At 44.9% G+C, this 27,478-nt stretch overlaps 1 protein-coding gene and 2 non-coding genes across 6 annotated transcripts in view; 2 read left to right on the top strand and 1 right to left on the bottom strand.

The window, feature by feature from the left end:
- LOC144739984 (adhesion G protein-coupled receptor L4-like) overlaps positions 1-27,478 on the top strand; it is a 67,400-nt gene that overhangs the window by 11,812 nt on the left and 28,110 nt on the right. The window contains exons 2-9 of one of the 4 annotated variants that reach the window (XM_078622876.1): positions 4,451-4,735; positions 5,591-5,710; positions 17,569-17,690; positions 19,383-19,515; positions 20,407-20,523; positions 22,172-22,188; positions 22,981-23,071; positions 24,318-24,397. In XM_078622876.1, the coding sequence (XP_078479002.1) occupies positions 4,451-4,735; positions 5,591-5,710; positions 17,569-17,690; positions 19,383-19,515; positions 20,407-20,523; positions 22,172-22,188; positions 22,981-23,071; positions 24,318-24,397 (965 nt within the window). Of the gene's footprint in view, positions 1-4,450; positions 4,736-5,590; positions 5,711-12,684; positions 13,816-17,568; positions 17,691-19,382; positions 19,516-20,406; positions 20,524-22,171; positions 22,189-22,980; positions 23,072-24,317; positions 24,398-27,478 lie in introns of those variants that run through there. The other 3 variants (XM_078622883.1, XM_078622895.1, XM_078622888.1) reach the window with 3 other exon arrangements.
- LOC144717386 (U6 spliceosomal RNA) lies at positions 7,391-7,497 on the bottom strand. The gene has a single exon (XR_013585104.1). It is a non-coding gene; the product is annotated as a U6 spliceosomal RNA (small nuclear RNA).
- On the top strand, positions 9,341-9,447 carry LOC144717387 (U6 spliceosomal RNA). Its single transcript, XR_013585105.1, has one exon. It is a non-coding gene; the product is annotated as a U6 spliceosomal RNA (small nuclear RNA).

Raw genomic sequence — 27,478 nt, forward strand, 5'->3', positions numbered from 1 at the left:
CCACGCGACCACGGGGAGAGAGACACGCAAACTCCAAATATACAGGCGTCAGGGTCGGGATTGAACCCGCGACCCTCCTGTATACCAGGCGAGGTAGTTAACGTTGTCGCTCCCGTGACACCTTTGAAGGCCGGCACAGCGCACGATGGGTTGGCGTGGCCAGAACCACATGCGGCTGCCTTTGTCTGCCCAGTGCTGATGCTTACACGTCGCACGAAGTTTCGTCGTTTAAAACTGAGTCGCCCAGTTTCAGACAAGCTCCGCTGATTCTTGGCCGTACGCTGGAATCGAATTCAGATTTGCCAGGTTTGTGGTGCAGTGCGCTAACTAACAGCCTCTCGCTATATGTAGTGGATTTACAGATGGATAAGCATTTTATTTTTTATTTCACACACATGTGTTCGACACACTCGGGGATGAATGAGTCACCACCCAGGGATTTGGTCCATTTCCGTGATTCAGGGTTGCTGTTTTATTTTCGAATTTTTTTTTATTTTTTTTAACGATGAGATGAATGGTAGCAACCAGGAGTGAGCCTAATCATAATCAGAATCTTTATTTAGACGTGAGGAATTCAAATACCATCATTTGAATACCCTACGGGCTTCTTCTAAGCCGGATGCTCCATCACTACATGGGGTGGGCTGCTCAAGATTTTCCTTCTCCATGCATGTGTGTGCTTCTTCTCTACCCACATCCACCATAGAGATCCACAACCTTACATATAGGCCCCTAGCCACTTACATGATCCATAGCTTTACAGAGACCTATAGACTCACCTACGCAATCCAAAGTCGTACATGCAGATCCATTGACTCATATACACTTATACAATCCAAAGGATGACATGGAGACCCAAGACTCACATACACTTATTCGATCCATAGACTTAAATAGATACCCATAGACTCACAAACAATTACACAATCTAAATACTTACATAGAGACCCATAGACTCACATACACTTACACAATCTAAAGACTTAAATAGATACCCATAGACTCACATACACTTACACAATCTAAAGACTTACATAGAGACCCATAGACTCACATACACTTACACAATCTAAAGACTTAAATAGATACCCATAGACTCACATACACTTACACAATCTAAAGACTTACATAGAGACCCATAGACTCACATACACTTACACAATATAAAGAGTTACATAGAGACCCATAGACTCACATACACTTACACAATCTAAAGACTTAAATAGATACCCATAGACTCACATACACTTACACAATCTAAAGACTTACATAGAGACCCATAGACTCACATACACTTACACAATCTAAAGACTTAAATAGAGACCCATAGACTCACATACACTTACACAATCTAAAGACTTACATAGAGACCCATAGACTCACGTACACTTACACAATCTAAAGACTTACATAGAGACCCATAGACTCACATACACTTACACAATCTAAAGACTTACATAGAGACCCATAGACTCACATACACTTACACAATCTAAAGACTTACATAGAGACCCATAGACTCACATACAATTACACAATCTAAAGACTTACATAGAGACCCAAGACTCACAAACACACAACACAACGACTTACATAGAGACCCATAGACTCACAAACACTTACACAATCTAAAGACTTACATAGAGACCCATAGACTCACAAACACTTACACAATCTAAAGACTTACATAGAGACCCATAGACTCACAAACACTTACACAATCTGAAGACTTACATAGAGACCCATAGACTCACAAACACTTACACAATCTAAAGACTTACATAGAGACCCACAGACTCACAAACACACAACACAAAGACTTACATAGAGACCAATAGACTCACAAACACTTACACAACATAAAGACTTACATAGAGACCAATAGACTCACAAACACACAACACAAAGACTTACATAGAGACCCATAGAGTCACAAACACTTACACAATCTAAAGACTTACATAGAGACCAATAGACTCACAAACACTTACTCAATCTAAAGACTTACATAGAGACCCAAGACTCACAAACACACAACACAAAGACTTACATAGAGACCCATAGACTCACAAACACTTACACAATCTAAAGACTTACATAGAGACCCATAGACTCACAAACACTTACACAATCTAAAGACTTACATAGAGACCCATAGACTCACAAACACTTACACAATCTAAAGACTTACATAGAGACCCATAGACTCACAAACACTTACACAATCTAAAGACTTACATAGAGACCCACAGACTCACAAACACACAACACAAAGACTTGCATAGAGACCCATAGAGTCACAAACACTTACACAATCTAAAGACTTACATAGAGACCAATAGACTCACAAACACTTACACAATCTAAAGACTTACATAGAGACCCATAGACTCACAAACACACAACACAAAGACTTACATAGAGACCAATAGACTCACAAACACTTACACAACATAAAGACTTACATAGAGACCAATAGACTCACAAACACACAACACAAAGACTTACATAGAGACCCATAGAGTCACAAACACTTACACAATCTAAAGACTTACATAGAGACCAATAGACTCACAAACACTTACACAATCTAAAGACTTACATAGAGACCCATAGACTCACAAACACACAACACAAAGACTTACATAGAGACCCATAGACTCACAAACACACAACACAAAGACTTACATAGAGACCCATAGACTCACAAACACTTACACAATCTAAAGACTTACATAGAGACCCATAGACTCACAAACACTTACACAATCTAAAGACTTACATAGAGACCCATAGACTCACAAACACTTACACAATCTAAAGACTTACATAGAGACCCATAGACTCACAAACACACAACACAAAGACTTACATAGAGACCCATAGAGTCACAAACACTTACACAACATAAAGACTTACATAGAGACCAATAGACTCACAAACACACAACACAAAGACTTACATAGAGACCCATAGAGTCACAAACACTTACACAATCTAAAGACTTACATAGAGACCAATAGACTCACAAACACTTACACAATCTAAAGACTTACATAGAGACCCATAGACTCACAAACATACAACACAAAGACTTACATAGAGACCCATAGACTCACAAACACACAACACAAAGACTTACATAGAGACCCATAGACTCACAAACCCTTACACAACACAAATACTTACATAGAGACCCATAGACTCACAAACACTTACACAATCTAAAGACTTACATAGAGACCCATAGACTCACAAACACTTACACAACACAAATACTTACATAGAGACCCATAGACTCACAAACACTTACACAATCTAAATACTTACATAGAGACCCATAGACTCACGTGCACCATCCACAAACTAGAAGGTAAATCGTTTTAGAAAAACGTTAATTCGTTATATAACGTCAATGGTGTGACACACAGGACTGAATGCCACATCGTCACCATCCCGGCGTGGATGAAAAATGGTTGGTCTCAGTACGTCCAACACCGTCGTATTTTATGAGCACTTCTCCCTTATTGAGAAAGGTGGACAAATACAGTCTGAATATCAGGTCTAATTGGTTGACACATTACACCTCCCATTAGCACGGCGGGCTACGTACCGTGTGAAAGAAGTTCAATATACATACGTACAACATACATACAAAAAGCCACTTCATGATGATACTAATATCCTAACTCCTTAAAGGCCATTATAAACTCTGCACTCCCAGAAGACCGTGCGGCTGATGGTTTGTGTGAAGAAATGTTTTTCATGTGGAGAGATGGACACGTGAAGGAGACATTGCCTGCTTATTGATTGTGTGAACTCTTTAAAGTGTACGAGATGCACATGCGAAATTGTGGAACTGCCCAGATTTTAAAGTTTCATTTGCAAGAGTCGCCCAAGTCACCAAAATGACAAATAAATAACTTAAAAATGTTACCATAAAAATTGTAATTGAAATGATTTGTTTATGATGCAGCACCCGTCAGAAATGCCGGGGCATCTCAGAGCGCTGTCCATCACTTCCCATCCTCACATATCTGAAAGGGCACCCCTAGTGGCAGCTGTCCCTGTAGCCACAAATTGTGACCGCAAAGAATTCGGCAAATGAAGCGAGTCGAAATTTTGAGCCTTCAAATATAAAGCCCCAGCCAGCAAACGTTGAAAAAGCACGGCAGCCAAACGACCACCTAATTCCCATTACGATCATATCACCGATCAATACAAATGTATATGCACTTGTAGATGTTAGCAAATTAATCATTAGAATAGTCGTTGTGATGCTAACAGGCAGGATGAGTGGCTGACGCCCGCGGGCGCAGTGACGACATCGTGGGACCGTGAGGGATGGCGACGACACGGGAATTGCATTCATTCAGCAGTGGATAGATCATTGTCGATCGTAACACTCTGATAGGACTGAGCGCCGATGCCGTGGTGCTGTCACCCCCAGGGAGAGGACTCAGCGGCGCGAAGGAGTGGACGAAGGAATCGATGGGAGACTCCGATGGGACGGGGGAGTGGGAGTCGGGCGATGAGGTCGAGATGGAGCCGGAGCACTTGGAGGGGGTGCGTGGTGCAGGGGGTGCGTCGCACGAGGTGACGCAGCGGGTGCAGCAAGACCGCCCGTTCTGCGTGCGCTGTCACCCGCATGCAATCTGTGAGACCCGTCCTGACGGCAGCCAGCGGTGTCTCTGTAAACACGGATTCATCGGGAATGGCATCACCGTGTGTAATGGTGAGTGTGGGTGGGTGAATGGGTGGATGTGTGCGTGAGTAATTGTGTGTGCCGGTGAGTTTGGTAGGGTGAATGAGTTGATCTGTGTGTGTGCAATTGTGTGCGTGTGCGCCAGTGAGTCTGGGGGTTGGGGGGGATGAATAGGTGGATGTGGGTGTGTGTGTGTGCCTGTGAGTGTGGTTGTGTAAATGAGTGAATGTGGGTGTGTTTGTCTTTGGGGAGCGGTAGTGTCGCGGTTAGCACGATGCGCTATGAACCCGGCGACCCGAGTTCGATTCCCACTCACGGCCAACACCAGTGACGAGTATCTGAACCGGTCCTGGGCCTCCGCTAGGTCGACTCAGCCTCAAATGAGTACCTGGTGCGGTGTGTAAATATTGCCACTCGGGAGACAAAGGCGGCCGGGTGTGGTGCTGGCCACCCACCCCCATGTGCCGTTGCCAGCCTCCATTGGCGCTCACTAACAGGACTTGGTCCAAAAGTCTTTATGGCGGTCGGGAAAAAGTCTCTCCTTTTAAAAATGACCCTACATGAGTAAAACATAAATATCCAATGTTATTATATATAACATAAATATTCAATGTTTTTTCTGGCATTGTGATTTTAATGACGTCATTTCTTATTACTGCCATGTAAAATTATCGTTTGTAATGAAAAAAAACGACAAAATAAATAGCAATAAAAAAAATCAGGTCTCGAGGGAGGGGGTGGTGGTGGTGCGTGGAGGCAATCGTCCCCATCGCCCCCTCCCCTTAGACCCCCCACCACCGCCACGTGTCAGTGGGAAGCAGCGGCTTGCGTGTTCCACTGCGCGAGACCCACTCGGTGTGCGTGTGTCTGTGCCTGTGCGTGTAGATGTGGATGAGTGTCTCATGGATGACACCTGTGCAAATCACGAGCTCTGCCAGAACTCTCCGGGGAGCTTTGAGTGCCGCTGCCGCGCGGGATTCACACGGAGGAGGGGCCGCTGTGTAGGTAGGATCACATCGACAACAACAACAACATCATCATCATCATTGTCAACAATAACGACAACACCGCTGTCACCTTCATCGCCATCACCACCACCATCGGTGACACGCCATCATCATCGTGGCCACATTACACAGAGCACTCGGTGACGTCACAGAGTGCAGAGAACCCTGTGATGTCATCGTCCACAGAGCACTCGGTGACGTCACATAGTGCAGAGAACCCTGTGATGTCATAGTGCACAGAGCACTCGGTGACGTCACAGGGTGCAGAGAACTCTGTGATGTCATAGTGCACAGAGCACTCGTTGACGTCACAGAGTGCAGAGAACCCTGTGATGTCATCGTGCACAGAGCACTCGTTGACGTCACAGAGTGCAGAGAACCCTGTGATGTCATAGTGCACAGAGCACTCGGTGACGTCACAGAGTGCCGATAACCCTGTGATGTCATAGTGCACAGACAAGATGGTGACGTCACAGACTGCAGAGTAACAGCGGTGTCAGAGAAACAGAGACTGCTGTGACGTCACACTGTGCACGCTTTCACGGTTCAGGGCAGTGTCCTTCATTGCAAGGCCGGCGGGCTCCTGGCGGCCCCTGGTGGCCTTGAGTGCGGCCCCTGACGTCCGGCCCCCGACAAAATACACAACGAGTGAGAACACCCCCCACATCACGCTGTCAAATACAATGCAATGTATGGCGGTCCTCACACCGAATGATGTCTTATCGGTGACAGTGAGCCCCCTCTGACAGTTCATGAGGAACGTTGGTTTAGGGCAGCGGTCCCCAACCTGCGTGGCACCACGGACCGGTTTCGTGGAAGGCAATTTTTTCACGGACCGGTGGGGGGAGGGGGTCATCATTGGGTCTTCCCCCAATTCAAAGAAGCTCTCCAGCGACGTTTGTTTTTGACTCGTTGTGGCTGCTCGGGGTTAGAGCTTGTGAGCTCACCAACACCGTGACTGAGGCAAGTGCGCAGTGCGGGAAAGAGGCGCGGACGGAAGTGGTCAATAGTAAAACAATGGGGTCGGGTTCCACGCGCGGACTCACCGCTCACCTCCTGCTACTGGTTCCTAACAGGCCACGGACCAATACCGGTCCGTGACCCGGGGGTTGGGGACCCCTGGTTTAGGGCACACAACATGCTGTGATGTTGCAATGGATAAAGAATATGAGGCTGGCGAGCTTTGGGGAGCAGCCGATCTTGTCAAGAATCTTGTTGAGTCCTCAACTGCTGCCCTTTTGGATTCCCTCATGCGTGGCACAAAGATGTCTTGGGTCAGAGGCAGTTTGAATTCACTGACGGGCCAAAGCAGTGCTAGTTTGCACATTTGTACATTCAGCACGTAGGAAAAAGTAATCAACAGGCGACGTTTAGAGCAAGGGCCAACACAGTGTCACCAAATGATGTATCTATATGTTGGGGGAAGGACAACAGTGCAGTGAAGTTTTACATTCAGGGAGAAACCAACGTGGCCAGGAAAACCCCAAACATGAGTCGAACACTCAAAGATCTGCACAGACGGGTAAGCGAACCTACTTGCTGTACTTCCTAGCCAGCTCCCAGATCTGCCACTCAGCCGAAATTATGATGATACAAAGTGAAACAAAAGTTTATACAAATGTAGAAATGCATAGTTTCCATTAGTTACGGTAGTCGAGTTTGTGAATTGAAAGGTGAAAAAAATATGGAACGCTTCACGAATTTGCGTGTCATCCTTGCGCAGGGGCCATGCTAATCTTCTCTGTATCGTTCCAATTTTAGTATATGTACTGCCGGAGCAAGTACAACAGCTTCACTGTCACGACGGCTATTTATAATACCGCCTCTCGGCGTCCACTTACCCTATGGGTCTATCAAAAATAATGTTACAGTATTAAACATGCTATATGTTGACAATAATACCTATTAATATTATACAATATTATTGTTATTTAAGTCAAACTGTAACTGTAGTTCACGTTGAAAAAGCCTGTTTGTTGAGCACGTCTTTTTGGGGTTTATTTCCGTTTAACTTCGCATTGCATTGTGGGATCGGGCATCGAAGCGGTCACAGTGGCTGGGCGGTTTATAGGGGCCGTCCATAATGACGTCACGCACCTAGGGGGGGGGTCAGACATTTGTGACGATGTGACGAGGGGGGCGGGGGTTTGAGAAATGTGTAAAGGTAAAGGGTAAAGGTGTCGACATGCCAAGGGGTAAGGTAAAGGGTAGGGTAAAGGTAGCTCGGAAGAATTACCCGGTAGGGTAAAGATAGCGCGAAATATTACCCGGTAAATACGGTGCCTTGTTTACCGCTAGAAGCTCCGTGGGGCAGTCTGTGGCCTCCATTTAATAAGTAATATTTTAAAAAGAATTTTTTTAAAAACACGCTTTTATTAAATGTACTCGTAATGGCAGAACTCCACGACTCCAGGAAGTGGCCCCGAAGCTTGCCACGACGTAAGGGGCCGTAGTGATTTACAGCCAACGTCAGTTGACCGTGGACAATTAGACCCAAGCCGAAACATAACATATAAAAAAAAATGTTAAGAAATATATATTTGTTTTATGATAGAATATAGTATTGTCATCAGTATGATATAAGTATACGAAGTTTGCAGTCGATACCACATTAGGAAGTGGGTAAAAATTGAGTTACAAGATTTGAGGATACAACGACGACAACAACGACAACAACAGTGAGTTAATAGAAAGCGTGTATAATTGGAATCATCGAGAGTATGCTATATTAATACATCGCTCTACCCAGCATTTACCGTTATAAACCTTGTTGATGTGTAGTTCCCCAGTATTTACCCTGTAATCGGGTAATTTGTTTGGGGTAAGGGTAAAAGGTAGGGTAAAAGGTAGGCTCGTTGCTTTTTAAATCCTTTATATTAAGTTCGCTTGCTTGCTTAGGACCGTGCAAATCTTTCGCTCGTTTTTTAACCCACTTCCCGTGATCCAATCGAGCTGACATTTTCTACACAGACTCGTTGTGAGTGACAATTAATGTTTGTGCAAATTTTTTTCCAAAATTGTACACTTTGTAGGACAAAAATATTATATTTAATTACCAATTGCTTAATGCTGCCATGCAATCATCTGACCTATAGGTGGCAGCCATCTCAAGCCAGAGGACGAGAGGACTCTCGCCGCCACGCATATAAAGGATTTATAGTGAAAAACTTTGTTTTTACGGGTTATACTTGTTACTTTTTACTTTTTACCTTACCTGCTGAAGGGTAAAAGGTAGGGTAGAGTGATTGTATTGTGGTAAGGTAAAAGGTAGGGTAAAGGTAGGCTCGTTGTTTTTACCTTTTAACTTTTACCTTACCTTGCCGAGGCCTAGCAGAAGAGACAAAGTGATCCGGTCTCCATGCGTGACGCTCACGCATATAGACCGCCCCCGGTCAATCCCACAATGCATTGCGTCGTATAAACTCAACTAAACCCCAACAAATTATATGTTGAATAAAACACATTTCCAACGTAAAGTACAATTCACTATCAATAATAGAGGCCTTTAATATTTGTGAGTGTTATGGTCTACAAATAATGATGAAAAATAATATTTCACTAGACCCATAGTGAAAGGCGAGTAGGTGCCGCGGTACTATAAATACCCGTCGCGACACTAGTGTGTTTTGTACTTGCTCCGGCAGTACATATACTAAAATTGGAACGATACAGAGAAGATTAGCATGGCCCCTGCGCAAGGATGACACGCAAATTCGTGAAGCGTTCCATATTTTTCCAACTTTTACATAAATATATCGTGAAAAATATTACGTGCTTTTAAATGTGCAAACATTTTCATCTTATTTAACTACAATAGTTTGCCTTATATTGTCTTAACGATGGGTTTCGCTCTCATCTAGCTCTGCTGTTAATTCTGGTGGTGATTGAAGGGCATGTCTGGCTGGCAGTTCTCTTATGAAGGGCTATTGCCGGGTTTATTGACGAATTCGAGGCTTGCCGCGCTCTGGAGATGTTGCGATATATTTAGCGATATAAGACCGGTGATAAATAATCGTAGGTTACGTTTAAAAACAATACCGTATTGCCTAAATCGTGATTAATGTAGTTGTTCAACGTTGTTAAATATTAAATTTTCTCTCAAAATGTAAATGAAAGGACACGTTTAAGGATTACATTTCCAAATGAATAGCGGTCATCCGTTATATGACTGTTGCATTTTTCGTAAGAACTAACCGCATGGAATGATATGACATAGATTTGAAGCTTTCGTGACTGCAAGGATTCATATTCTTAGGTTTTTTCGGTAAAGTCACGTAGGTAAAACGTGACTTTACCGAAAAAACCTAAGAAAAATGATATGACATTTCAGATTTTCGCTTGTTACTTGAATGACTATGTCCTGTAGTTCAAATGTGACGTTTTAAAGCCTTGGATGTATATTGCAGTGGTTAGGCAGATTCTAGTGACCGGCTAATGTTGAGTGAATTGCACTTTAATAACGTTTAAGTTATCTGTAACTTGTACTGGAGGTACTGAAGAACATAAAACATTTGAAATAAAATTACTGGACTGCAAACCCAAAAGGGGGAACTGATGTCGCGATAATCGTCATATCGTGAGATGTGTTTATTTTATTTTATTTTACTTTTATTAATTTTAATGTTTGACCTACGTGACTTTACCGGAAAAAACCTAAGAATATGAATCCTTGCAGTCACGAAAGCTTCAAATCTAGAATGTGAACTCTATGATCGTATCGTGAAGAATATGCTCGTGGTCTTCCCGAGTTGTCGGGCGCGCGCGTGTCCGCTGGGTGGCGCTGTGACACCGGGCCAAGAGTTGGAGAGCGGCAAAGGCTAGCCATGCCCACAAATAAAAAGCAATTAAAAACTTTTTTTATTGATTTCACCAGGTAAGGCCCGCTGAGCTACATACTGTAGTTATTTTTTAAAAAGCGACCTGGCCAAAAACGATAGTCCAACGAAGTGGCTTGTCATTTATGGCTTTATTTTGGTGATTTTCGAAAAGTTTTTTGGTTTGGCCATGTTTGTTTGTTGTAGTACAGAGTTAGACTGATGGCCTTAATATAAGTTGTCTTGTGGTTGTTGTTGTTGTTTGACTTGCATCCCACTGGGATATTTGCACAGGGTTGGTGTACGGTGATTTTTCTGCAATATTTTGCTGTCTTTTCTTGGATTTTATGTTTGCACATAGTCACTTTAAGATGTTTTCTTGTTCATGTTTTTGTTTTCTGTTTGTTGCGGTTGCACCCGATTCAAGAGCCGAATGGCTCACAGGGCTACACCTAATAAATTAACTTTTAACTTTGATGTGGAAATTGAGAGCAGACAAATCCTCTAAACGCACGTTTCTCAATGTGGAGGAGAAAAACCGGAGGACCCGGAGGAAAATCCACACGACCATGAGGAGAGAGACGTGCAAACTCCAAATATACAGCAGGCGTACGCCAACGTCGAGATCGAACCCACAACCTCCTCTATACCAGGCGAGGTAGTTAACATCTCGCCCAGGACCACCAACACAGTGTTTCTTAAGTTTGAATGATGCATGTTGAACTTACTCTTTGGTTTTTTCAGTAAAGTCACATAGGTAAAAAATAAAATAAAAAATAAAATAAATCACGACGTTTAGGAGGCAACACAAGCTTCCGTCTTCAGGTGGAATCGTCACAGGAAAATTACTGTATCAAATTGAAACGTGATTTAATTTATTTTTATTTTATTTTTCACCTACGTGATTTTACCGAAAAAAACAAAAAGTATGGACCCTTGCAGTCACGAAAACTTTAAATCTAGAATTATGTTGAACTTCTTTTCGCATCGTATGTAGCCAACCGTGCTAATCGGGTATGCGGGGGGGGGGGGGGATGACAACACACTAAACACAAAAAACAGATATAAAGAAATGAGTTTTAAACCTAGAAGAAATAAGCTTACTCGAATGTTGCAAGAGTGACCTGGGCCACCGAAATGTCACCAACAACGACGATACGCGGGCTATAAATATCCCTCGTCTGTTCGCCCGACCCCACGAATCTCCTGGAGTGCACAATTATCAGCAGCATTGATTTCAACACGAGAAAACTTTGGACCCGTTTCGACACTCATTGTTTCATCATGTCTATCTATGTGCGTGTGCACGTTACACTTCTTTCGCACCGTACATAGCCAACCGTGCCAATCGGAGGTGCGGGGAATGGACAACAAACTAAACACAATAAGCTTTTAGTTTCATCTAGCAGAGTCAAGATTGTCTCTGGGACCCTTATGCCAGTACCGTATCATATTAAATAATAGAGAAAGTATAAAAATGCAGACGACAAACACCTCTTACAAGGCATCAATGTAGACTTGATGCCTTGTTATAGGTGTCTATACTCTTTAGTTCTTTCGGTAAAGTCACGTAAGTATAAAATAAAAATAATATTTATTATTATTTTTTTATTTTAAAGAACTAAAGAGTATGGAACATTGCAGTCACGAAAACTTAAGATCTAAACTATAGGTGTCTATTTTGTATTTTTTTGTTCATTCTTTACACCTGTATTTATGCCCGACAGGGTAAATGACGCCTTTTCGCTCATTCAGTCGTGAGTACTCATTTCTTTAGAACTGCCTTTTGTCTCTCGTTTGTTTTCCTTCCCCCGCACCTCCGATTCGCACGGCTGGCTACGTAAGAAGTGCGAAAGAAGTTCAACAGACATACGCACACATACAGCTGCCCGATGTTTAACACATTCCTGCGGAGGGAGCTGGTAGGAACGTTGGGTTGCTCGGTCATTGGCCAGGGTCAACGGTGGCGTGGTGTATTCCGCAAATATGCCCGACTGTGAGGGCGGGCACAAGCCGGCGTGAGTAGGTGAAACGTTGAGTTTAATAAGGGCACCACGGGGTGACCAGCCCCTCCCCACCCAGCCCGACCCAACCCCTCCCCACCCTCCCCACCCAGCCCCTCCCTGTACGACGGACGGACACAATAATCCCCTGTGGGCTGGTGTAACCAGGAGATTCCTCCCAGTATAAGAATCCTCTCTGTACAAAAAATGCGCAGTAGACTCTTTCACACTGATTCTCATGATAACACCGGCTGTGGCTTCACACCGCTCACGGCTCATTTACTATCATCATGGGCTCTGTATGAGTGTGGCACTTCCCTTGTGGTCGTTCTGCTGTAATGTTTTGTGTCTACTACTTTTAATGGAAATACGTTTACAAACATGGAGTTGACTCGTGAAGGGGTTGGTTGTTTACAGCCAGGATGGCGCAGTGGTCGAGTGAGCGGCTCGCACATCGGAGGTGTAACGAGTTCAAATCCTGGTTAGGGGCTGTTGAATCAGCTCATCATCCCTCCGGGGACGATAAGATGAGCACCAATTTGTGGCTAATTCAACTGTGACTGATAGATTTGCCGCCACCCTAGCAACGTGGATTTTACACCACCGACTCAGGGCTGTAAGCAGGAGATTAACACTGCCTCAATGATTGTATGAGCAGGAAATCACTTTTGACTCCTAAAAACTGCTAATATGTCAATTTATTTAAAATATATTTCTTACGCTTTTTAATGTCCCGCTTTTCCCAGGGCCCCACAGTATAAAGTTGCGATCTCTAACTACAAATTCAATCTCCCTTCCCATGTTCTCTTTGCTCTGAAAAAGGGCCATTGCCCGAAACGTCTTCCTGTCACATACGTGTCTGCGCGAAGCAGTGTTATTGGTGGATGTGGTGAGAACCATCAATCTCTCGACGCGGTCATTTTGACCTCGCCCTCCTATTTAAGCGTCGCGTGGTCAGTGTTCTTCTTTCTGTGCAAGGAAGTTGGGGCGTTGCTTCTGGGCACTGCGTGGGGAAGGAGGAGGAGGAGGTGGTGGATGATGAGGGGTGTGTCCTGGGACGGACCCAAGAGTCCACTCTCTTGAGCTCATTGTGAATGTACTGGTGGTCAGTTGTGGTGTGTTGCGTGTGTGTGTGGGTGTACACGGGTCAGTGTGTGTACACGCAGCAGGGTTAGTTTGTGTGTGTGTGTACATGGTAGTCTCAGTGTATCCACACGAGGTTGTGTGTACTCACGTCACCATGCGGCTCATCATCATCATGGGCTTAGTCCTGCAACAGCAGAGAGGTGAGTGGAAACAGCAGCATCATTCATCATCAGCTAAATTATCGTTACTATTGTCAGCCCTGGAGACTTGTTTGTTGGTTTACCACTGGCAGTGCAGATTACAGACAAATATTGGCGTGAGGACCATTTATTCCAACGTAACAATGTTGACACAAACTTCGGTCACATTGAGGTGAGATCCGATTAAATCTCCGTCGAGTTTCACAACTGTCTTGCGCAGTTCTGCCTAATCCCAGGCCTTTACTCTCAACTCGATTGTGATAACTTTGTCACTTGCATTTCCCCAATTTCCTCAGGGCCCCACCACAGTGTAAAGTGCAATCTTCCAGTCTGCTCTATAGAAGGGCTATGTCCTGAAACGTTAGCCGATTTTTATCTTCTGTAAATTTCATGTTTATTTTGTTTAACCGAGTGAGAATTCAAGAGACCAATTTATTCTCACTTATCTACTGTTTTCGCAAATAAATCCAATTAGGATGAAACATATCTATCATCGCCTCCAACTGGCAGACTAAATGCCTGCCAGTAGGAGACGATCGCTATGTTATTTGATTATTCATAATAATTGGGTTTTTTTGTTAGATCGCGTAAATATATACATGTGTTGTTAAACCCACCACCACCCGACACAGCCATTCAGTAATGTTTGTCACGTACACAGAACGTGGCCAATTCATCACCAGTACAGCACACCGGTGTGTTGGAGAGCCAAGCCACAACATTTACAATCCGAGTACGACGTTTCGCCAGTAGGCGACAGCCACATTAATTTGCGGGAAATATTCAAATTTGGCCAAATTGGACCCAGAACGAAGGGCACACAATGCCTTACTGTTGCGAGCCACGTCACGGGATCCGACATCTTTATTGTCACGACGACTTTACGGTATTACCATCGGTTATTGCGCCTGCTTATAATCAGGGCGGCCACAGGATTAGAACCGTGAATGTCTGTTATAAGGAGGTCGGCTCGCTGGGTCGTGTTCACCACCCCCTTTGAGTCTGCTGAGTGTGGCGAGCGAGGTTGTGGCCGGTGCACACTGCCAAACGCAGTGCTTGTTCACTTTTCTCGGTGGTCATCGTCATTGTGGTTTTTTGTTGTTGTTGTTGAGGATTTTGGTCATTTTCATTCGGTCACCTCAAATGCTTAGATTAGCACTAAATACCAAACGTAATTACATATAGAATTACCGTGTATTAATAATGTTCGCAATTTTTGTCATTTGTATTCGGTCACCTCAAATACTTAAATTAGCACAAAATTCCAAACATAGTTAAACATAACACATTCCTGCGGAGGGAGCTGGTAGGAACGTTTGGTTGCTCGGTCAATGGCCAGGGTCAACGGCGGCGTGGTGTATTCCGCAAAAATGCCCGACTGTGAGGGCGGGCACAAGCCGGCGTGAGTAGGTTAAATGTTGAGTTTTATAAGGGCACCACGAAGTGACCAGCCCCTCCCCACCCAGCCCCACCCAGCCCCTCCCCACCCGCCCCACCCAGCCCCTCCCCACCCAGCCCCTCCCCACGCAGCCCCTCCCTCCCCACCCAGCCCCTCCCCACCCTCCCCTCTCCACCCAGCCCCACCCCTCCCATCTTTGGATGCACGATGGACGGACACAATAATCCCCTGTGGGCTGGTGGAACCAGGAGGTTCCTACCAGTAAAATCCCCTGTATTAATAATGTTGGCAACAGCTAATCATGTCAATTTAGAAAAGCAAAGTTTTGCTGGCTGGCGTTCTGGCTGGATTTTTGGCGCTGTGGTGACATCACCGCGCACATTTGCGTGTTGACGTCACCCGCATCCCACTGCGTTGAATTGGGATCGTACGTGGTGACGTCACGCCTACCCACCCACCAACTCGGCTGTGTATCCCGCGCAAATGCACCGGAATACGTTGGAGTGCAACAAACAATAAACATACTCCATAATACCATTGGAACCTCATTTGCCAGTAAAAATATGATAATTGTTTTTTTTTTACCCTTCTATCTGGCAACAAAACTGACACCTTTTTTACAAGGAGTCATGTTTACATAGACCACAATACCTGCAGTCATAATGCAAACAAAAAACATAACTCTGATAATGTGCACTGTCCTTGAAGTTAATTGGTCCACACCCGAGACAGCTTTCCTTAGAGCCTAGTCTCACATGGGTTGGACCAGATGACGCCAAAGGGCGCCTTTGAGACTAGGCTCTAAGGAAAGCTGTCTCGGGTGTGGACCAATCAACTTCAAGGACAGTGCACATTATCAGAGTTATGTTTTTTGTTTGCATTATGACTGCAGGTATTGTGGTCTATGCAAACATGACTCCTTGTAAAAAAGGTGTCAGTTTTGTTGCCAGATAGAAGGGTAAAAAAAACAATTATAATACTTCATAATAATACCAATATATAAAAGCATTCACTGGTTACTAATAGCATTTCAGATATACCTGTAAAAATCGCCTGCTGACTCATAAATCGTAAAGTACTTGAGTGTTTGGGTACCTCGGCCACTGACTTCCCTTGCTATTGTCCTGCGCTTTTCACACGGATTTGCTCCGATTGAAGGAAATCCGTGCCGAATTGTAAAAAAAACACTTGGAAAGAACATTTTCCGTTGCAGCGCCAACATTTCAGAAGAGCCATGCATGCGTTCTAAATAATGTGGGTTTGAAAGCAGGCACCCACCAGTGATTCATTTGGGTTCTCAAGTACTGTACGGCGAGTTTAAAGAGCGAATGTGCGAATTCCAGCTGTGATAATGTGGACCAGACGTAACTTGAAGGGATCTCAGAGGTAACTGTAAAATCCACTTCGGTGAGCCATTCTCTAACACGAAGGGTTGCACTACTGTGCCAGAGATCTCAATGAATAGATTTATCTCAACACGGCGGCGACAGCACAATTGGGATATAATTGGGGATTTTTTTTTTCACATTGGAATAAAAAACACATTTATGAATCTGCACTCCTTATTTTAATGAGAAGTACTTCACCGCATGAATGCTGTTGAGAATGTAATGATTTTTTTTCATCTGTGAACTATCACAATTTTAAGGAACGTTGGCACAATTAAATGGTGTTTGCACTGTGACATGAGTGTGAATCGTGGCCACAGCTAACACAAGTACCAAGTGACATATCATGGGTGTTGCCTTCATCCTGAACTGACGAGCATGAGGAAGTGCGGTCAAACGACCCACATGACCAACATGGCAAGGTCTTCATTTAGCAGTGATAATGATAAGATCAAAGCGTTGATAGTGATGATGATAGCTATAGCAACATAGATGGTGGTGTAAATGATTGTAGTGAAGGTGATGATAGTGGTGATGTTCAGGAAGGTGATGATGATGATGATGGTCTTTATATGATTGAAACTGATGGTGGTGGTGGTGATGATGAAGATAACAGTGGCGACTTTATCTTCTTGGTTCTTTCGGGAAAGTCACGTAGAATGGAAATAATAAAATAATAAAAATTCAACATTATAAAATAAAATAATTCTCACGACGTTTCGGCCACAACGCAAGCAACCGTCCTCAGGTGTGATAATGATAAGATCAAGGCGAAGAGGACGGCTGCTTGCGTTGTGGCCGAAACGTCGTGAGAATTATTTTATTTTAGAATGTTTTATTTTTATTATTTTATTATTTCCATTCTACGTGACTTTACTGAAAGAACCAAGAAGATTAATCCCTGCAGTCACGAAAGCTTTAAATCGAGAAGTGGCGACTTTAGTTGTTTATTCCGATTTGTTTGAGGTCTCCTGTCCGCAGGCTCCCAGGCCAGGATCGCCATGAACGCATCTGAGCGCATATTTGACGCCTTCACCACCCCCGCTGACAACCCGTCCGCCTCGCCACGGGCATCGCTGCCAACCTCCGTAAGTGGAACGTTCATCGCGGAGTCTCACGGGCCTGGCACAGAGGAGTGTGCGACATCGTGGGGGGGAGGCTAATGAGGGGAGTGAGGCTCATGTTACACCACAGATGTTAAGCAGGGAAATAATAAGCGACTAATTCTGTTCAAGAGCTGTCGCCGGGGGGGGGGGGGGGGAACGGGACGGGACGATTGGCGGTTACGTTTAACAAGCGACGGCGGTTTCGATATTCCCGATGATGTTTGGACGGTGCTTTTCTTCACCCATCCCCTCGTCTGCAACGCATCTCCACCGAGTGACTTTCCATCCTCTGGCTGTCCACGCTCCGGGTCCTCCAGATATCATATTTTTGTTCATACATCACATGATACTTGTTGAACACCTGGGAGGTTATATTATTTTCTTTTTTTTCAAATTTTCTTGCTGTGGATTTCACACCTGATGATGATTGTTGCAGTCGAAACGTCGTGAGAATTTTTTATTGTTTTATATTCATATTATTTTATTATTTCCCTTCTACGTGACTTTACCGAAAGAACCAATAATATGAATCCCTGCAGTCACGAAAGCTTTAAATCAAAACCTTGGAGGTTGTTTTGACTAAAATCACTTTAAACAATGTCATGCGTTTTTACTTTGAATACTTGATGCATGAGAGGGTTAAACTCTCTCGCAACGTGTGCATGTTCCTTAAAGTGTGTACATTGTCTTGGACTCCTGCCATATGTTGACACTATTAACCCTTTTGTGGAAATGCACGGATCACTGCAAGGCGACACGTGAGTATTTGCCCGGGTTTAGCAAAGCTTCGGGGGAAGTGGCGTAAGTTGTCACAGTTGTTGCAAGCCACAGCTTGCTTGGTGTTATACAATATTTTTTATAATAATATTATTTTTAAAAACAAAATGGAAGTCATTGCGAGGCAAATCCTTCTGCAGTGTTTTAAAATATGGTTGCAAAGTCATATCATGCGACTTCAATTGTATACGTATATCTTTGTGCATTGGTGTCAGAGGTCGCTAACGGGTTTTGATTCCTTACTCGTACCCGTACCCGGCCGCACCAGGGTCGCAAACGGGTACCCGATACCCGTACTTTACCTGATACCCGGCTAACCGTACCCGGCCGGGTATCGGGTAGGGTACGGGTATCGGGTACCCGATTGCGACCTCTGATTGGTGTCCCTCTCCATGTCCTCGAGTCTTTGTCCATGTCACCTTGTCTCTGTGGGTGGGTCCACTCCTCTCAGCGTCTTCATGTCTGCATGTTTTTTCCATAACTGTGCATAACTGTATCCCCCTCCCACCCTTGTCTCCCCATGTCCCCACATCTGATTGTGTCTCCATATCTATTACCCAGTATCTTGATGTGTTTCCAGATGTCTATTCATGTATCTCCATATCCTCTTTTCTCCTTGTAGGTGATGATGATATGTCTTCCCCTATCTTATTTTTCCTTCCGTCTCCACAATATTTCTGTGTCTTCCCATACCAATGCCTCTGTCCACGTCTTTCCTTTCATGCGTCTCCCTGCATCTCATCTTGTCCCTGTGTCTTCCCGCGTTCGCGTGTCCCTCCCTCATCTCTCCCCACGTCCATGTCTCCCCATGTCCTTGCGTCTCTTGAGGTCACGAGGGGTCAACGCGTGCTCTGTCACAGTGCGTCCTCACGTCCCCGTGTCCCCGTGTCACTCTAGGGCCCTGCACACGAGAACGTGACGAAGGCCGCTCCGTGCGCGACCTGCAACATTGACGCGCGCTGCAACGCAACCACGGGGCGTTGCATGTGCGCCGAAGGTTATATTGGCAACGGCATCACCATCTGCAAAGGCAAGTTTCATCTCACACACACACACACATGCCAATCAATCATCAATCGATCTTCATTTTACGTGCCAATACCACCCTCTATAAAGTAGGCACCAGTGCACATTCAGCGGAACGGGAACGGTGACAGGGGGCACGGAGCAACAGGAATGAAACCCATCACGACCTTAGCTGCTAACACTACTGAGCAAAGTAAATTCCAACCGCGCGCAAAAATAAAGTGCAACCGTGCACAATGAATGGTGTAAGAAGAGTAAGTAGTCCATACAGTTTATAATAAGCATACAAACTGTTTGAGGTTTTTTCCCCCCTTCTTAAATGGTAGATGTTGTGGGAAGGCAAGTCTGAGTAGGTGCATCTTGCACAGACCACGGATTTGGGAGACACTCGGCACATTTCGGATGTCCCGTGGCAGGCGGGGCGGGGGTGGAAGGGTGTTCCAGATTTTGGGGCTGTGCTTGAGAAGGCTCCGTCCCTGCCAGCATCAGGTGAACAATCCTGGGCTGGGCAAAGTCTCGCTGTTCCCGTGGAAAGGGAGTGCGTTTTATGTGCCTGAAGATTGGAGGGAGATGCGGTTTTGCAGGTGGATAAGGAGCCCAGCCTTTACGACGTGTGCAATGCACTTACCACTGTGCCACAACTCCATTCATAAATCCACTTATCCGTGGCGAGGTGATGATGATGATGATGTCCCTGTATCTCTCTTTCCCCTTCTCCTGTCTCACCACATCTCATGATTTCCATCCATCTCCTGTTGCCTGTATCTCCCCATGTCTGCATCTGTCCCTGTTCTCTTGTAACCGCCGTGTGCTCATGTGCCCATGTCCCCACGTGCTCCCGTTTATCCTCACGTGTTACCATGTCTCCCGTGTCTCCCCATGTGTCCCTGCGCAGACATTGATGAGTGTTTGGATGACATATGCGACAAGACGTATGAATGCCACAACTCTCCAGGAAGCTACAAGTGCAACTGTCCGACCGGCTTCCACGAGAAAAAAGATAAATGTGTGGGTACGTGGTTACCACCAACACCCTCCACCAAAAACATTCGCAAGAAACAGTATCAACACCTACCAGTAACCACACAACATCCACGCCACCAACCACAAGCAATAACCACGAAACAACAGAAACATTAAACATGCACCAGTAACCACCCCAACGTCTAGTCGACAACCACACGTAAACAAAAACCACGCTACAAACACGCGGCAACAACCAAACTAGACAAACTGCGCAAAAAATGCTCAACAAAACCAATACAACATCCACACTTCCAAACAAACACATGCCAAGCCCTGCAGACAGATGGTGATGAGACTGTAGGAGTGATCCTTGTATCGACTGTGTAACAAAGAGAACCCTAAATCAAGACAGACGCTGGTGATGATGAGGCTGAGCGCAGACCTAGCGATGGAGACACGGGTGAGGGTCCTGGCAAAAGGAAGCGATGGCGAGGTGTGGTGGATTCAACTGCATTGGCAGTGATGAACTCTTGACCTTCAGTATCTAGTGCATTCATACGTGACCAGGCCGACATAGCAAACTCACTGCGTATGATGCTCTGGTTTAAGTCAAAACCAAGAACCACCGCAACCTCCAATGTATGTGCTTTGCTGGCCTTCATAGGTTCTCACTAACAGCACTTGCACCTTTCGATCTAAAGCTTTCGTGACTGCAGGGATTCATCTTCTTGGTTTTTTCGGTAAAGTCATGTAGAAGGGAAATAATAAAATAATAAAAATAAAACATAATAAAATAATTCTCACGACGTTTCGGCCACAACGCAAGGTGAAGAACAGGTCTGTCGGAAAGACAGCGTCTGACGCTGTCTAATAAAAATAAAACATAATAAAATAATTCTCACGACGTTTCGGCCACAACGCAAGCAGTCGTCCTCAGGTGAAGAACAGGTCTGTCGGAAAGACAGCGTCTGACGCTGTCTTTCCGACAGACGCTGTCTTTCCGACAGACCTGTTCTTCACCTGAGGACGACTGCTTGCGTTGTGGCCGAAACGTCGTGAGAATTATTTTATTATGTTTTATTTTTATTATTTTATTCTTTCCCTTCTACATGACTTTACCGAAAGAACCAAGAAGAAAAAGCACTTGCACCTTTAATCGACGAGGCCATAACCGGTGCGTATGTTGCTTTATTACCTGCTCTATAGAGGCAAACCGGGGGCATGGTAGTTGGTATATTTACGTGGGGTTAATCACAAAAACAAAGATCCCCCGCATAGCCTGTATGGTCTGTTAGGACAATTGTTGTTAGCAAGCACCTATTAAGAGTGGCTTCACGCACATAAATATACCAACTATTCAGAGTGGTGTGAGTAACGCCAATCTCAGACTTCTTTGTCTCCCCATTACTTATGTTTACAAATTGTGCCAGACAACTAATTTGAGGCTGAGTTGACCTAAGGGAGGCCCAGAACAGTTTCAAACGCCACTGGCCACTGTGTTTTTGGATATCCAGAACTCAATCTCTGCTCGTCAGTGCCGTACGCAACGCAGCGTGCACACTACTGCACTGCCGCTCTCCACGCACACACCCATAGCAGCACTACGTACTACTTGCACTTGCAGTTGTACGCGCGTCTAAGAATCCACTGAGTGTATTTTTATTGACTGCTGCCTTGTTTTTTTTTTCACACAGTGAATAAAGTCAAGAGGGTAAGATCCTTTCATCCTTAAATCATTATAGTAGTTCCTCGGTTAACTTATTGATGGACTAACCTGTGGTGTAGCCATTTAAACTGCTGGGTACACACACACACCAACTTATTGATGGACTAACCTGTGGTGTAGCCATTTAAACTGCTGGGTACACACACACACCAACTTGTGTGCGCACACACACACCAACTTGTGTGTGTGTACACACACACCAACTTGTGTGTGTGTACACACACACATACCAACTTGTGTGTGTGTGATAAATGGCATTAGGGGCAGGTGGCACAGTGGTTAGCGCGCCGATCCGAGTTCGATTCCCGCTCACGGCCGACACCAGTGACGAGCATCTGAACTGGTCCTGGGCCTCACCTGGTGAAATGTGTCAACTTTACCGTTAGGAAGACAAAGGCGTCCAGGCATGATGCTGGCCATGCCAGCCTTCATTGCTGTTGGCTGATTGTACTTGCCCCAAAAGTCTGTTAAGGCTATATGGGGAATCTTTGTCTTGATACACGACATACATGTGTTATATCTGTATTTGCTATATGTGTGTGTGATAGATTATGCGTATTAACAAAAACATTCGTTAATAACACAAAAAGATATAAAATCGGTGACTTTTATGTCAAAGGCCAATCTTAATAGCAGCTGAAGGTTCATGGTTTTAATTGTGCACCACTGAAAACCCTTCTCTAAATGATAACATTAAAGTGTTACTAGCCACATGTGCGTGCGGCGTACGACTGTGTTTGCGGTATACACATGCGTGTGATGTGCGTGTGTGTGCAGCATCCGTGCCCTGCTGCGAGCGTGTGCGGTGTCACGTTTCCCGAGACCTCGACAAACTTTGCGATAGTTCCATGTTACCCCAACTCCACAGGTAACCAGGACACATTGTAAACACACACACACACATCCTCATATACAGAAATAATATACAAAGATCCCCCGTATAGCCTTAACATACTGTTGGGGAAAGTGTTGTTAGCGAGCACCTATGAAGGCCGGAACGGCAGACGAGGCAATGGGTGGCCAGCACTACGCCCGGCCACCTTTGTCTCCCGAGTGGTGATGTTTGCACACCGCACCAGGTACTCATTTGAAGCTGAGTCGACTTCGGGGAGGTCCAGAACCAGTTCAGATAAGCGTCACCTGTTGTTGACCGTGAGCGTGAATCGAACTCGGGTCGCCGGGTTCGCAGTGCAGCGCTAACCGCTCCACCCTCATCTACACACACTTATATAGGATTATCCATACATACATAAGCACATGCATACCCATGGGGGATTGTGTGCTTGGAATTCCACTGAGAGAGAAGGAAGAGGAGCACGTGGAGTAGAGAACATACACAAGGTTAGAGACCTCGCATTGACACATTGGGCAGGGCACGCATCCAAAGCGGAAGGGACAACAGCTGTAAACGGAGTAACGGTACGGGCAGAGCCCTATCAAAACAATGACTAGAGGCACGAGCGTTTGTGCTTAGCATTCGTGTTTATAAAATCTTCAAAGTGCTTTCATAGTTAAATTTCGATTTAAAGCCTTTCGTGACTGCAGGGATTCATCTTCTTGGTTTTTTCGGTAAAGTCACGTAGAAGGGAAACAATAAAATAATAAAAATAAAACATAATAAAATACAATTCTCACGACGTTTCGGCCACAACGCAAGCAGCCGTCTTCAGGTGAAGAACAGGTCTGTCGGAAAGACGCTGTCTTTACGATAGACTTGTTATGATTTATTTTTATTATTTTCCTTCTACGTCACTTTACCGAAAGAACCAAGAAGACGCTTTCATATTTGTTCACGTAAGAGAGAGAGAGAGAGCAGTATTACACGCCATTCTCCTGTTGCACTCTGCGGAGGGAGTGAGCGCTGGGAGTGACAGAGGAGGGCAACGTATTCCAACTCGAGGTTTTCATCTTGCCTGGACCGGTAACCCCCTCCTGTATATCAACATTTTAAATTAAAGGAAAGGGGAAAAAAACTCTTTCAAAACTCATAAATGCGTTTTTTTTCCTTAATTGCAGTCGGTGACTGATGGATGTTTTTTTAAATAGTTTGGTTCGACTCTTGCTACGCGATTTCCCGGCGCCTGCTTCGGCACTCACACGACGCTTTGCCGCAGGTTTCGCCAACTATTCCTGCCATACCGCAAACGGCAATTGGTCCAAGAAAGGGCCCAACTTCAAAGGCTGCACCATCGAGGTGAGGCCGGGATCACTGACGACAGCTGTAAAGGCAAGACCCGTATTCACATCGCCTTGGCGTTTGGCTACTTTTACCTCCGTTTTTATCACAGATGCCCCAGGTGCCTCACTTCACGAAGCACCTTAACGAGCTCGCTTTATTAAATCTCCTCAGCAGATGGAAGGAAAATGAACCCTATCCTCCGTGTTTATACAAAAGCTTTTATTTGGTCAAATTTGTTATCGTCTGAAGGAAAAATGTGATGGCGTTCAAGCACTGCTTTTAAATTGGAAACTTTCAGTTGGTGCTCACGGTGTTTTAAATTAAATAATAATAGCAGCCTGGTCAGGCACAGGGACAGTGTCCCCAATAGTTTGAGGACCATTAATGAGATTTGAAGTAAAAAAAAAATATTTTCATTCTTGTTTAAAATATTGCATATGTTGTTTGTCTATTAATTGTGATTCTTAAATATTTTATTTGTACTCTTTGGTTCTTTCGGTAAAGTCACGTAGGTAGAAGAAGTTAGGCATTTATATTTATAGATTTCTGCAGATCGATTCCAACGTAATCGAACGTCTGTCCGTGCGCCTCTGTCGTTCAGCGTTCATCGATCTAAACGCCGAACTTTATCTGTGATGAACGCTGCACTTACCGTCGTTCTCGTGCAGGGTGCGCGTAGGTTTGAACGATATTGTAAACTCTTTTGTCAAGGCGCTCTGCTCCTCTCACCCAGCTTAAATACGCTGCCAAGCTTAGCGGTGTTCATTGGAGCGCTGTCTTTCCGACAGCTCTGTTTCTTCACCTGAGGACGGCTGCTTGTGTTGTGGCCGAAACGTCGTGAGCATTCTATTTTATTATGTTTTAATTTTACTATTTCCCTTCTACGTGACTTTACTGAAAGAACCAAGAAGACGTTTGTGGTTGTTAAGCGTTAGTTTAGTAAGGGTGCAGTTAAATGTTGATATAGTAAAGGCGTGCTTGTTATTTCCGTCAGGGGGTTGGGTTAGTTCAGTAAGGGTGTGGTTGTTGTTATTTTAGTAAGGGTATGGTTGCTGATGAGTGTTAATTTAGTTGAGTGGGGTTATTGTTGTGTTAAGTACGTGTTGTCGTGTAACACCGTGGTCGCAGGGTAATACATTCCACATTCGCCCACGGACCCCACACACAATCTCACAAGCCGTGCTCCGAGTACCGAGTTCTGCCTAAACCAAACCAAGACGTCGCTCAGTCCCACATGTTTATTTTATCCGTCTGGTGTAACATTCCCGTGTAAATCTATGGGTCCTGTTTGAGCATATGGGTTTTATTCTGCGTTAACGTTTTGCGGTCCTGGCTTGAAACTGGAAATTGAACTGCTTGAATAGAGTTCCAATGAGCAGTTGTTGGTTCCTTGTCTCCCCAGACGATCTAAACCAAAGCTCAGCATTTTGCCAGCCAGACGGGCTGGTGGTGCTGGCACAAGATAAGGGTTTCATCAGTTCGCAGTTCCCACATGGGACCGTGCATTGGCCACGTGGGCTGTACTTTTACTCAATAGGATTGAACAGTTTCCCACGTGGTTTATACATTGCCCAATGTGGCTTGTCTGGTGAGGCAAAGCTGAGTGAAATGTGCAAGACCGTGGATAAACGTGATTAGGTCCACTGAGCTTTCAACCTCTTTTTTAGACGTGACCTGACAACAAATGATAAAACTTCCACGAAGTGGCTTGTCGTGTGGAAGTTTATTGCAGTCAAAATGCTTTAAACGCACGTTCATTCTACGGAAGATAAAAATCCACACGACCGCGGGGAAAACACGCAAAACTCTAAATATACAGGCGTTAGGGTCGGGGCGTCGGCATCGAGATTTTGACCCTGTGTGACAACAAGGCGGACTGGGAACGAAATGCCCGAGAGGACGTCGGCCGTGGATATGGTGTGAATCGAGCTCGGGTGGAGTACGGGTATGTACTGTACTGTGTGCACGTTGAACTTCTTTTGCACCGTACGTACCCAATCGTGCTAAGCACTTTGAAAGAAATGCGTTTTCAATCTCGATTTGAGCTGGATGGATTATTATTAATCATCGCCTAACTCCCATACACCATTCATTTTTGTGCCATTTGAAAGTAAAAAAATCCCTTTGAGATGCAGCTGTGGTTAAGTGCCATGTAAACACAAATCCTTGGAATTGGCATGGCGTGACCACAGTTGTTTCCTCGGTACGGCGTGACCACAGTTCTTTCCGAGGCTGAATGTCAGAGCTGGGACGGACGACGAATATAGAAAGTAGCTGCGAATTTGGACATAAAATAGAATTCAAATCTTACGAAACCGTCAAAAAGAACTGCCAATTCTATCATTCACGGTGCACTCATCGAGTCGTGGGTGCGTTAGGATCGGTTTTCCGCGATGAATTAACATTTTGTGGAGACGTGCAATGTATGGCAGTGGAACGCATGAGACCAGCAAGGCAAAAATAGAGAAACGATACTCGCGAGGGAAAACAAGAAACATTCTGAAATATCATCATGGGCAGGATTGCGGCTGCTCATCACGTCACTGCGGTGGCGACGTCATGAGAGGGGGCTGAATCAATAAATGCCTCTATAAATCCCCCTTTCCCATGACAACATACAACAGTAGGCAATACAAACGAGACAAACAGTACAAACGAGACATACAATACAAATATGACAGTCTACCTACGCTTGACTTCTCACAATGCATCGTTTCTCTTTTTGTCAGCACAACGGGAAGGATGAACGTGGGCCGTGACCTATCGCCCATGGGGCATGCGTGTGTGTGCGTGTGTGTACGTGTGTGTGCGTGTGTGTGCGTGTGTGTGTACGTGTGTGTGCGTGTGTGTGTACGTGTGTGTGCGTGTGTGTACGTGTGTGTGCGTGTGTGTGCGTGTGTGTGCGTGTACGTGTGTGTGCGTGTGTGTGCGTGTGTGCGTGTGTGTGTGTACGTGTGTGTGCGTGTGTGTGCGTGTGTGTACGTGTGTGTGTACGTGTGTGTACGTGTGTGTGTACATGTGTGTACGTGTGTGTGTACGTGTGTGTACGTGTGTGTACGTGTGTGTGTACGTGTGTGTACGTGTGTGTGTACGTGT

This window comes from Lampetra planeri, chromosome 3 (assembly GCF_965212315.1).
Source record: "Lampetra planeri chromosome 3, kcLamPlan1.2.h2, whole genome shotgun sequence".
Taxonomy (NCBI): Eukaryota; Metazoa; Chordata; class Hyperoartia; order Petromyzontiformes; family Petromyzontidae; genus Lampetra; species Lampetra planeri.